Below are 13,325 nucleotides of genomic sequence, written 5' to 3'. Positions count from 1 at the left end.
AGATAACTATTATTTTGCCTTTCAGGGAGACTATTTCTTAGGGACACAGTTGATCTCCAGATACGACCATGTATTTGTGGCTCAAACTTCTGGCCTTCAGCTTGGCCCTTCTCGGCCCAGAAGTCTTTGTCACAGGTAAGCACATCTATATTAATTTTTACTTCCTTGTGTTTTGTTTATTTTGCCGGGAAAGGCTAGATCGAAATGCATATTTTTCAGAGTTGTGTGTGATGGATTTTGAAAGTAAAAAGATCTGCTACTCCATGTACCCTGAGGGCCTGTACCTCAGGGAGACAAACATAGGACAAGTATGCCCTACTGCAGGGCAGCATACACTGTTTCTGTTTGAAATACGTAAATGTTTCGGGGGAAGATCACAGTTTAATAGGAAAGCGCTCTCTCTCTCTCTCTCTCTCTCTCTCTCTCTCTCTCTCTCTCTCTCTCTCTCTGTTTGCAAACTGTTCAGGGATGTTACTAAAGCAATTGACCACTTCTGCCACAGTTAGAGGAATTGTTAACTAAGTCAGTTTTTAACGCTTTTGATCAAAATATGAAGGGTTTAAACTCATGAGACAGCTTTGGTTGCTTGTGTAAGCCAGTCTCTTCAGAGGACTTATTTCCTCAAAGGTTAATGATTATTAAAATAGGGTTTTGAATGCTTGGCTACAAACAGGCTGACAAGAGCATTAGGTGCTTCAAAAAATGTTAATTCTCCACATTGTCTTAGCACAGAATGTGTTTTGAATTATTCATTTTAGTTCTGCGATAAGGGTTCTTGTGAATTTTGCTGTGGAAACTCTTGTCGGGCCACCGCCCTTCCTGGTGATGGGTACACAGCACAGACTTGAAAAGGTAGAAGTGTTACAATTCGTAAAATTCACACAAATGCTGTGTCCTTTAGGATAGAGTTACCAGGCAGGCACTGCTTACTGAAGTTTGAGGCCTTCTCACACTTCTGGTCTGTTCAATAAATATATCTTGAGCAGTTTCAGTTTGAGACGTGAGTCTTGTTGAGCAGCAAGTAACCGATAGACGACATTTCTCCTTATGGTGTTTAATCTTAGATACTTTTAGATAGGGAAAATAATTAGTCTTCTCAGAACACAATTTTATTTTTTTTTCCGATGTTTACTCCTCTCATTTCCCCTCACACACGGGGTACTAACACGACTAATGTATGCTTTCCTTGGTCTGTGGGCCTGGAGAAGGGATGCAGCCTCAGACACTTGTTTGTTGATGCTACCGCAATAAGTTTGCCTTGCTTTTTAATTGGAAAGATGGATGTTTTTAAAAATAAAAATCCATCTAGGTAAGCTGTGAACTTGCTTGGGCGAGATTTCCAACATAAAGACAGTTTTAAAAACACAGAGAGCCTCAAAATCTTGTTACAATGCACAAACTTCTTCTCAAGTCGTCAGCCCTCTATGATTTTTGTTATAATGTAAAGTGAATTATGAAGATGAATTGAAGGTGGCATATATGTATTTTTATCATACATTGGTATATTTCCACTGTAAGTACCCTCCTCAGAGCAAGTTCCCGATTCTTTTTAAATGGGTGTCAAAGAACATTGAGGTACCTTCGGGTCGTAGAGCAAGTCACCACTGAATTATAAATCTGGGTATTATTTTGTGGTACAGGAAGCATATTTGAATTCATAATCAAAGTGTGTATAAACCTTTAAATCAACTTTGCTATAAATACTTTATTTATAAAGTAAATTTATTTTAGAATAAATACTTTATTCTAAAAGATAGATGTATTATTAATCAATATGTAGATAATGGATAGGTGATAGATTGCTGACAGAATGGTTTGATAAGGACCAAGTTTAACATAATTGCTCCCACAATGCTGAGGGTAAATATTTTTCTAAGGATAGTTTTCCTTAATGTGTGTGCTTACTGTTGGAAATACACACACTTACATAAATCATTTGTATTTGAAAATGGTGCTTACCATTTCAAGACACGTTTTTGTTTAGTGTTAAGAACTTATTAAGGCTTTAAATAATGTACTTTATTAAGCAACAATTGACTCAGATCCTACAGTTTTCATGAGATAAATTAATGCAGTATCTATAGGAAATAAACTTTCGGGGAACAACTCTTATTATATGCTTTAGAAAAATAAGGAAGCACAATAAAACACTAGTGTAGGATCCACGGAAAGTACACACCACTCCGGCATTTTATTTCACTTATGAAATCCACATGAGACTGACGTTAAATTTAAGGTCTTCCAGAGCAACTGTGATGCTGTGTTTTTGACTCACAAAATGTCCCTGATCTCTCTGCTCTGTGCCTCTTTGCTGGGACAGTTTGATTCTGAATGGTTGTTTAAAACTTGTTAGTAGTTTTAGGGCACCGCGATAGCACAGAGAGCGCAGGTGGAGCTCAGGTTTTCTATCCCTAGTCAAGTTTTTTGCTAGGTCTATCTACCATCTCCATCACCTAATGGCTGAAGCGTCTTTAGCTGGGCCCTGAACAGCGTGTAGTGAGCTTTGTTCTGAGTCCCAACAGTGAGAACTCATTTCCTGAGCACAGTTCTTAGTTTTTCCATCACCATTAGAATAATCTCATGTAACAAATAGGTACTTGGCCTTACATATCATAAAATTTTGATATACATTATTTGTCGAATTTGACTCACTCTTATTATGTTATAAAAACAATGGGGGAGCCTAGGCTTTGGGGATGAGGACTTACTACTTCAATTTTTTTTCTTTTACAGCTAACACATTTTCTCCTACCCTTGTCATTGCTAGAATTTGAAAAGTACTTTGTTAGAGGAGGGCAAAGGCAGATTAGTAATCAGGTATCCCTCTGTCTTGCTCCACACACTGAACACAGGATCGGAGGCAGCTGCCTTCTCATTCTATTTGGTGCCTTTCCAACAGCGACAAGCAGTGAGGGCAGCATGCGCTCGTTTCTGCTTGGTTCATGCGCACATACATACCTACATGAAGCTTTGCCGACATGACACATATATGTAGTGCTTGGTTTACACACTGTGGTCATCTGTCATGTCGTCTGTGTCTCCTGGATCTCCACACACACCCTTGCCTGTTCACTACTGAGGGTCTTGAACACACGTCCTTTAGCCGTTTTTGTTTTCCTTTGGTCTAACTCGGTTACCTCTGTGTTCTTGAGCTTAGTTCCCACCTCCATACTAATCCCTCAGAAATGGAAAAGCCCTTTTCCTGTGGGCAATCATCCGCGTGCTTTACTGACAGCCAAACAACCAAAACCAAAACCAAAACCCATTCGCTTATCTCCGCTGAGATCACCTCAATTCTGGGCTTCATTATCTTCTGTCTACAATGATATGCCAGTATTTTTGTCACCAGTTTGAATCTCATTCTTTCTTTGTATAACTTAAAGGATTATAATGGCAGGGGTGGGCACTCCTGAGGTTTCCTCATCAGCTATAATCCTTATTTACACACTGGCGTTCATTCTGCCATGCAGGCAAACACCAGTGTTGGTCTTACTTCCCTCCCTTCCCACACTCCTCTTCCTGAACAGCCTTCCCTCCTCTTCGCCTTCCCTCCCCAACTCTTCCCTCCCCGCCCCTTCTGTTCTCTTCTCTCTTCTTTTCCTTTCACCATGACTGGTTCAAAGAGAACCAGTGAGATGTGGTTTTGACCTCCAGTTCTCCTACGTCTCCCTGGCCTCTAAGGTTTTCCATAAAAGTCCTGTTTCCCTCTCTGACATTTTCTACCACCTTTCCCTGGAGTCTGCTAAGGATTATTTCAATTATTGTGGTGGTGGTGGTGATGATGATGATGATGGTGGTGGTGGTGGTGGTGATGATGATGATGGTGGTGGTGGTGGTGATGATGGTGGTGGTGGTGATGGTGGTGGTGATGGTGGTGGTGGTGATGGTGGTGGTGATGGTGGTGGTGGTGGTGGTGGTGGTGGTGATGATGATGGTGGTGGTGGTGGTGGTGATGATGGTGGTGGTGGTGGTGATGATGATGGTGGTGGTGGTGGTGGTGGTGATGGTGGTGGTGGTGGTGATGATGATGGTGGTGGTGGTGGTGGTGGTGGTGGTGATGATGATGCAGGTGGGAGTAAATGAACATGTGTTTTTACTGACTGTACTCCACAGGGAAGCAGAAACTTTATCGTGCTTTTCTGAAATTCTGTGTCTGGGTGTAAGTCTGAGTTCTGGTCCTTCAATGGGCATCTAATGGAACTCCTCCATCTAACTATAGATAATGATGATGGCGGCTATAGATGAGGAACAGGGGAGGAGATGCGAGAAAGGAGAGGAGGACCGGCAGGATAGGAAGAGGGAATGTCTGAGGCCAGGAAGAGAAAACAAGCAATAACTATGAAAAGGCACACTGGGAGGCTGGAGACAGAAATCTTGTTATGCTTACATAAATTTATTTTTAATTAATATGTTTACAGTTTGATACCTTTTGTTATTTATTTCTTTCATACCTATCTATTTGGGGGGTTGATATTCCAAATTTCTTGAAAATTCATGGAAATATTTTCCTTAATTCTTCCTTGAAGGGCTCTTGCTAATGTCTTGGTAGAGGAGGTCAGACAGATGCCGGGGAGGGAGGTCAGGAAGAAAGAGGGAAGGAAGCTCAAGCAGCTAACAGGTGCACCATGCAGACTTTTCGAGTGGTAGTTTGGATGCTGGTCCTAGGCTCCCTTTTCCATCACCTCACATACTACTCTTTCTAGTCATCATGCTATTAAATTACTTATGCAGAAAGAAACTGCAATGGAGTCCATTTCTGTCCAGGTTTAAGTTATTTATATTTTTCTGTACTAGATTCCCTAACCACATAGAGGTCGCCTGTCAGTGAAGGACCAGGCATGGCTTCTACTCATACATAGATAGAAGCTTTTAGAGAGGAGACAAAATAAAAACTAAACACTTCAGAGTATTCACTTAGCAACATCATATGATATCTATTAATATATAATATCCATATATACAAAAATAAAATTTATACTGGTTACATATACTGAGTTTTGTGTATATAGCCTTAGCCAATATTTAGATTTTAAAACATCTAATTATTATTGAAAGACTTGAATGTATTCCTACTTACATGTTGATGAGTTAATTTAATTTTTATCTGTCAATAAACCCTTAGAGATAACAATTAGAAGCAGAAAATTACATGTTTGCCCACCACACAGAAAAGACAAAAAAAAAAAAATCGAGACAATGTTTCCTTTCCTCTTATCAAGGATGGCAACAGATGTATACAAAGCTGATGTGTGATAAAAAATAAGAATTTTCAGTGTCTCATCGGAGTTCTGTCAACTGATTCATTTGTGAAAGATAATAAACAAGATTTTCAATGTTTTTTTTATTTAATTCTTTATTACAGACCTAAGCCCAAGCAGATGGGATTGTGTTTTCTCGTGCTTAGATTTATAATGTGTAAAACGTTTATTTCCTGTTCTTTCTAAAAAGAGGGACAAAAATCTGAGGTGAAAAGATAGTTCACTAACTAAACTGATCTTCTGTGTATCCTAGCCATGATAAAAATTATAATTAAAAGACAATGATATTCAAGAGAAAATGGTTAGCATTGATATAGGAAAAATAACTCTTCCCCATTCAAACTGTATCAACTACAAACAAACAACCAAAAAAAACCCCAAAAAAACCAAAACAACCCATCCCCTCACATCAGTCAGTAAAGCAGTGATCTTCCCCCACTGGATGAAAGGCAAGAGCTGAGAGTAACCCCTTCCTTACCTGACATGTATTAGTTGGTCAGGGGACTGTACCCAAGGTCACTGATAAAGACACTTCTCTACGAGTAACTAACACAGTTTTTTTCTTATTCAAGCAGTTTAGTGAATCTTATTTAAGTCACAGTTGTGCCAAGAAATATCATCAGAGTTATGGTGATAAAATAGGTTCATTGTATTTTAAGTGTTCTTACACAGAGAAGAACCCACAATAACTTATCTTCTGATCAGAGAAGTACAGAGAGTAATAAGTTATGAAACAGAAGTCATTTCATACTGGGAGACGCCATTACACTGGGAGCAGGAAATTGAAAATCTAACTGTACAGATTTTATAACACTGGTGTATGATATTTTCCATTTTTGGACACTTTGCTTATCTATAAAGTGTCATACAAGCATTAAAAATATACTATTCATTAACATAACTTGAAAACCATGCAATATTTTCTGAGCACGTTAGTGATGATTGTGAGGTCCAGTGAAATCACGGTGCACATCCCTTTGACTCACTTCCAATTCAGTAGCTTTCAAAGTAATAGAGAATATTCAGACTATATAATCTTGGTACAAGGATGTTTTAACTTGATTTTTTTATAAAATAAATATTCCTTTAGATAACACCAACATATTAGAGTTTTCTTTAAACTGCAGAAGAAATCCTCATTAGGTTAATTTAATTCCCAGGGCATCTCTGTCTCTACTATAATAAAATTTTCCATTTATATTTTCCCGAACCAGTATTCAACAACATAATTTTCATTTAAACTTCACAATTGCCGGCATCATAACAATTTCCTGACTCATTTTTATTTGGTTTAAATTGTGCCAGTTTCAGCTTGTTCCTCTGGGGTTTCTTCTTGGTGGCCTTAATTTTTCTAAGTATAATTTTTGCTAAACAAGCAATAAGTATAATTTTTTAAAAAAAAATTTTTAAAACAAGAAACACTTTTTACAGGTTGATTCAGCTACTGTTAGTTTTCAAATTTTATTGTTGAGTTTCAGGAAACATGTAATAAAACAAAATCTAATTTTTCATGTTTTCTCAAGCTTGTCTTGGGGGGCAATATGAGCATTGTGAAGCATCCCGTTTTTAATTCTTGGCCACACTGTGAGCTGAGAGTTCCTCGGTCAGATTCATCTTGAGATTTTTTTTAAGAAAGAATTTTAATTATTTCTTAGGAAACTGAAGGGAATGTCATTTTAAAGACGAGTCAGCTAGAATTAAGTTTGATCAATGACCATGCCTTGCCCTAGTACTTTACTCTAGCTTCTTATTCCTCAGTGGAACCATGGCTAAAGAACAGGGTCCTAGTACAGAATGATGGGTGGAAATATCGAAGTTTCCCACCATGGCTCCTTGCGTTTCGTAAAAGTGAAGGCCATTAGCATTGTGGACATAACTCGGCTTGAATTCCTCTACACATCTGTAGCTTTATCTGTATCCATGCTATTGTTGTCAGTTGGATTTTTCTAAGAACATTTTCCTGCCTCTCAATGGTTGGCCATGCTCCCTTTTTATCTGTGTGTATTTTCTTTCTCCAAGTGAGCAAATTACAGTTGCTTTTCAGAAGTTAACAGTCAAATCCCCTTCTCCACTACATTCAGTGCTATGAGCATTCTGTCTTGAGGGGAGGAGGTCTCAGGGAGTGCTCCTCCTTCCTGGCTCTCCTCCTCCTCTGCCCCTCTGTCTCAGTTTCTAGTTTTCTCTCTGTGCCCACAGAACCCTGTAACTATCGCTGGATGCCTTCTTATTCACCATTGTCAACTCCCCTACGCTTGCCGTGTGGATGGGTGGCTAGACTGTGAATGTCTGCTGTGCGTGTATAAAGCACTTGCCAATTCATATGAATAATTTGAATCCTGTCTTTTTATTATTGTTGCTTTTGCAAATTACTCAAATGACATTTTCTACATGGCAAGAATATAAAGAAATAAAAGAAAATGGAGACTCTGAAATCATGATTCTCCTTCTTTTGATTGGAGGCTTTGTATAACATCCTCTAATTTTTTTTTCCTGAGTAAACCATTATTATTTTAGACAAATTGAGAAGTGCAGAAATAAACAAAGAGTAGACTCAAGGTAAATTTCCCAAACAAAGAGACACTCAAGACCTAAAATACCCCTCAGTATCTCACTTAATCTTGTCAACTAAATCCATCCACTCATTCATTTTGTGAATTCGATGAACAAGTATTCGATGAGTGATTTCTTCACATAGCATCCAGAAAGTCCGTGCCTTCCACTGGTCCACATAAAGTCTATGATCTGGAATATGCCGGTCAAGAGGAGATTTTAAGTCTTTCCAGGGTCCCACCCCAGACTCAAAAGTTCACAAAATAGTAATGTATTTTATTGCAAATGCTTATTGGCAGTGATTATTATTCTATATTTACATATAGAATATAGAATATATTTTTTAAAAATTACTCTTTTAAGATATAATACTAAAAAAAAACGAAATAAACAAACTTGACCTCTATTTCTACAAATTATCTTCAGGACATCAACACTACTATTTTTTTATTTTTTATTTTATTTTTTTTCTGTAAACATTTCTGTGAAAGATGTTTAGAACTTCCGATGAACTGTAAAGATGATTAGATATTTAATTTTAAAAAAAAGTTGTAGACACTACAAGCATCTGAGAAATCACTGTAATTTGCTTTACTTGTTTTTCGATTTCTTCTGAGAAAAAAACTTATGGAGAAAAAGTCTTAAAATAGACATCTGTCTATAACTACCATACAAACAGCTCCTGTTTATTTTTTTTAATAGTATCAGTACGGATGCAGTTGATTACATTGTATTTTTTTTTTCTCTGATTGGATTTGAATTCCAGAGTAACATCCCAAACTCATCAGCTAGTCACAAATTAAGGCTGAGTCAGGGGAAGTCTCCTGTAGTAACCTTTTTCATCTGTATCTATTTTTCAGCACATTTTTTTTTGTGTTAACTCAATCTCGTTAGTGTTCCAGCTAGATAACCAGGTACTTAGAGGCATGACAATGTTTATATGTAAAACACAGCAGGAAAAAATGGCACTTGGCCGTCTCAGAGGTGCCCTGTACCGCGGCATTCACTATAAACCATCCACTTGGTTTAGCTCCTTCTGTGCGTCATTGTTCACTGAGCTTTGCACATCTTTGGCAAAATCTAACTCACTAGAGATTGCGTTTCCATGATGAAAAGCACACACACACACACACACACACACACACACACACACACACACACCCTTCTTTGATTGATATCTGTTTGCCACGAACGCCAATGTCACCTAATACACAAGTAAGTATGCTAACAATTTAAGAGGCTGAAGAAGGACAGGATGGCATCTGTCTTAACGTGGGTTATATGAGGAAAATAATGGATTTCCCCCTAATTTAACTTGCTTTTGATATTACACAAAGTGAAAGGTACTGAATAAATCACTCAAGTGTCTAATTCTTTTTTTGTTGTTCTAAAGTGCAAGGGAAGTAATTTGACCTTTGCTAAACGCTTTGAACATAGAGAACACACAATGCTCTCATCTTGCTCCAGGAAGCACAGGCATCAGAACATCTTCCCACAGTCAGCCCAGAGCATGGCAGATGCATCCCACAGTGGCACTGCCCACATTTCCATTCTAGCAATGTACTTACTGATGGCTTAATACAATAAATATAGATGGCCAATCAGAAAAGTTCAAGTCACAAATGTTGACCCTTCTAACATCTAAGGTAGGTGTTAACTTATGCCTTATGAATCTTAAATAAGTCTCATTTCCAATGATCTGGGTTTCTGGGCTCTGAATTTTACTATAGGCTCTTTAGATATGATCAAAATATATCATAGCTAAAGAAACATTTAGTGATGCCCAGGCTAATCAATTCAGAGTCTTGATAGTGTGAGGGAGTCACACACACACACACACACACACACACACACACACACACACACACACGAATAGCAGATAAATGAAGAAGACAGAGCCTGGGGCCTGAGCTTGGTAACAGAGTAGATGTTAGTAATGTCAGATTCAGTGATGTAATGAAGTCAGTCTTAAAGTATTACCACGATTCCTCTCTGGGTCTACTGCCCTAAAATACTGTGGAAATTGCTCAATTTCTTCAGACATGATATTGAAATAATAACAGGAAGTGTAAATGAGAGAGCCTGTTCACTGACTCAGTTGCTTGCAGGGTCATCCCTCTGTGCTGGAAGTTGTTCTACGTGAGAAGAGGTCCTCCACTTCCGTGCAAAAGGTGCTCATGTGTGAGTAAGAAGGAGCGGTTGAGAAATACTCATATATTAGTAAGTGCTGCAGAGAAAATTAAACAGTGTAATGTGGGAAAAGGCCAGATCTTCGAGTGTAGGTTTCTTTAAATGGAGGACTCAAGGAGGATTTTCAAGAGGACAAGTCATTGAGCTACTTGCTGACCGTGTGAAGAAGTACATGATGTGTTGAGAGTTTGGCAAGGGCAAAGGTCCTGTGGTTAGAGCAAACAGAGTAAGGCGCTTAAGGCATAGAAAGGTCAAGTGTGGTGTTATGGTAAACAGGAAGCTGAGCGGGAGACAAGTCTAGAATTCACTGATAGCCAGCATGGTGACTCATGCCTTTAGTACCAGCACTCAGACGGCAGAGGCAGGCAGATCTTTGTGAGTTGGAGACCAGCCTGGTCTATATAATGAGTACCAGGACAGCTAGGGCTACATAGTAAGACCCTGTCTCAAAAAGAAAAGAAACAAAATGAAAATAGAAGTCACCATAAGTATAGTGAGAAGATGCCATTTGGAATCTCTAAAAAGAGGACCATCTAATCTTCTGTGTTAAAAACAGTGCCCTGGATGCTGTGAAAAAACCGAGCTGAATGTAAATCAATCCTTGCACAAGAAGAATTGGTGACTGGGGGGTTGGGGGGGTGGGGTAGTAGACACTCACATAGAATCAAGAAAAGTGGCTTCATGGAAGGTACCTGAGGATCATTGAAAATGATCCTGAAGGATGATGGGGAGATGAGACAGCCTGTGAGGAGACACAGATGGATTTGCCTCACGTGAGTGTGAAGGACTTTGCACACTTGCTGGTGTGCCATGAGGGATAGATCCTTTAAGTGCACTTAAAACTCCAACATCCTGCCCCTTCTTGAAAGGTGAGGCAGACAAGTGGAGGTGACCCTCTCTGTCCTGTGGGTTACCTTCAAGCACTCTGACCAGAAAGTTAAAAATTATCTTGTATTCAGCAAGTGGTTGACTTGGGGCTTTGTTGCGAGATCGTTGTTATTCTCTAAAGGTTGTTTCTAAACCAAAAGTTGAAATCTTCCATTTTGTTGAAAAATTTGAAAGCTAATTGGCTATCCACTGGGCAGGTGTTAGGTAGAAAATAATACTCTTGAATAATTATAAATCATGCTCATGAGAATAAATCCTTTAACAGGTGACTATCGTTTTGATCACTTCAGGCATGGTAGATATTTTATTTTATTTCTTCTGTCTTATTTGGACTTTTCATTTTAGTACATCTTGTTTTGTCCTCATGGGTTCATTAATCAAAAAAAAAAAGATAGCTTCGTGAGGAAAAAGAGTCCCTTTAACAACTCAACACTCTACCGTGCTACCTCCTTGCCTTAATAACTTGCCAAATAACTCCCCTACTGATGTTTCCAGATATGTAGGCAATATACCAGGAGAATATTCTAAAAGGAAATAGCTATATTTAATTTTCCTTGTTCTAATATTAAATACTACAACTGAGAGTGAGTAAGTAAGAGCAGGGGAGTAGCACTGAATGTCTGGGTGCCTGGTTCTCTACAAATTGCCCCATGAACTTTTGCAGTCTGTGGTTGCTGGGCATCCAGCCTGGGTTCTTCTGTGTGCTTGGCAAGCGCTCTGCTACGTACTGAGCTAAGGTCCTAGGCTCTTGGCTATAAATTTCATTAAAAGAAGCCACATATTTAAACTGAAAGCATGATCTAGACGTCTTTCAGCACTTATTTTGTTTATTGTGCTTTTATTTCCTTTTTTTTTTAAACGTTGAGAACAGACACTAAATGCTTTGGCCTTTTTCTGTGATGTCTGTAGTGAGAACCATGAAATGACACCGGAGAAAGTCATGCAGTTTTTTCTCCTTTTGTCTGATGTTTGCTCATGCAGCCATAAAGAAGCAACGTGGCACATCTGCTTAAGCCTTATGTGAAAGAATACTCAGGACAGCAAATGGAAGAAAGATAGGGGAGACAAATACTCTAGTGTTCGGGATATAGATCATCACACATGTATGTATTCTGTGCCAACTGGTTTACCAAGAAGCACGATTGCTACCATATAGAGAAACCTACATTGCATATGCATAAAGTATATATATATATATATATATATATATATATATATATATATATATATATGCTTAGGAAATGATGTAAGGAATCTGTTCCCTAAAAGTCTCAAAAGGGTTAGCTCGATTACATGACAGCATTCATTTCTGTTCCGGGGATAGAAGTGTGAGGCAGCGATACCATTCTGTTGAAATGATACAGGAATGCAGTCTTTATAAATGTCAACAGCTGTGACTGGCCCTTGCTGGGTGGCAATCCTAGCACAGATGGAACCCACCAGACAGACCATCCGGAGGCTCAGGAGAAGGGAGGGGGCATCTCATCGTGGCTGAGATGAAAGATACTTACAGGTTGACGTAGACGAGGAAATCACCAAAGCCTTTGAAACAGCAGATTTTCCCCTTGCTGAGCGTAGACAGTGGTTTGTGAGGGCAGCTAGGAAGCATGGAAAAAAAAAAAACCAATATGGAGACTGGCCAGTGAGAGATCAAAGACCAGAAGAACCTCAAAGCTCTGGAAGGGAAACAAGTCGGATCCTGCATGACGAGGACTTCAAAGATGGGGAGCCAGATCATAAAAATAGTTTGAGTTGTCAAGTCTAAGATGTGTGCCAGTTTTGTCACATTCTGTTTCCGGGAGGGCTGTAAAATGGGAGATACTTTCGATTCATGTCAATTTGATTAGACGTATCTTCCCAGGCATCACAGCCAATTTATAAACGAAAAGGTACATATAAACCCAAACGCACTCCCTTTTCTTATCTGTTCCATACAATCCATTGTGTTAGCATCGGTTTTAACATTCAAACTTTAAATCTGGAGTGACTAAAGAAAAATCACTGTGAAAGCAGTTCATAAGGACAATGAGCGGGACAGTACAAATAGTCCCGCATTTGAGTGGAAATTTATAAAAGGGCTTGGAATTCCGCCGTTAACAATATGTGCAAGTTCCATTTGCTCCTTCAAGAGTCGTGGAATAAGTTGAAATCTTGGCGCTGGACCTAGGCCCCCCGCATGCATGGAGCAGATGAGCAGCTTGGCCTTCACGCGGGTCCCTCAATAATTGGAGCGGGTGTCGTCCCTCAGTATGCAGCCTGCCTGCCCTTGTCTGGTCTCAGTGGGAGAGGATGTACCTAAATGAGCTGCAACTTGGTGTGTGTGGGGAGTCGGAGGGCGGTGGTGTTTGGGGGATTGAAAGGATGGGGGGATATATGTGGAGGGTAACACTAGAGGGGGACTTCCCCCGTATCAAGAGATGGAGAAGGTGGAATTGGGTA

General features: G+C 39.2%; 1 protein-coding gene across 23 annotated transcripts in view; it reads left to right on the top strand.

Moving 5' to 3' along the window:
* The window catches only part of Ptprc (protein tyrosine phosphatase, receptor type, C), a 112,884-nt gene that overhangs the window by 1,215 nt on the left and 98,344 nt on the right, over positions 1–13,325 (top strand). For all 23 annotated transcript variants that reach the window (XM_087580040.1, XM_087580039.1, XM_087580037.1 and 20 more), the window contains 1 exon segment: positions 26–135. In XM_087580040.1, coding sequence (XP_087436166.1) covers positions 69–135 — 67 coding nt within the window. In that variant the 5' untranslated portion in view covers positions 26–68.

This window comes from Rattus norvegicus, chromosome 13 (assembly GCF_021556685.1).
Source record: "Rattus norvegicus strain SHRSP/BbbUtx chromosome 13, alternate assembly SHRSP_T2T, whole genome shotgun sequence".
NCBI classification, from domain to species: domain Eukaryota; kingdom Metazoa; phylum Chordata; class Mammalia; order Rodentia; family Muridae; genus Rattus; species Rattus norvegicus.
Note: the sequence above shows the minus strand (reverse complement) of the source record. Positions and strands in the feature narration are given on the sequence as shown.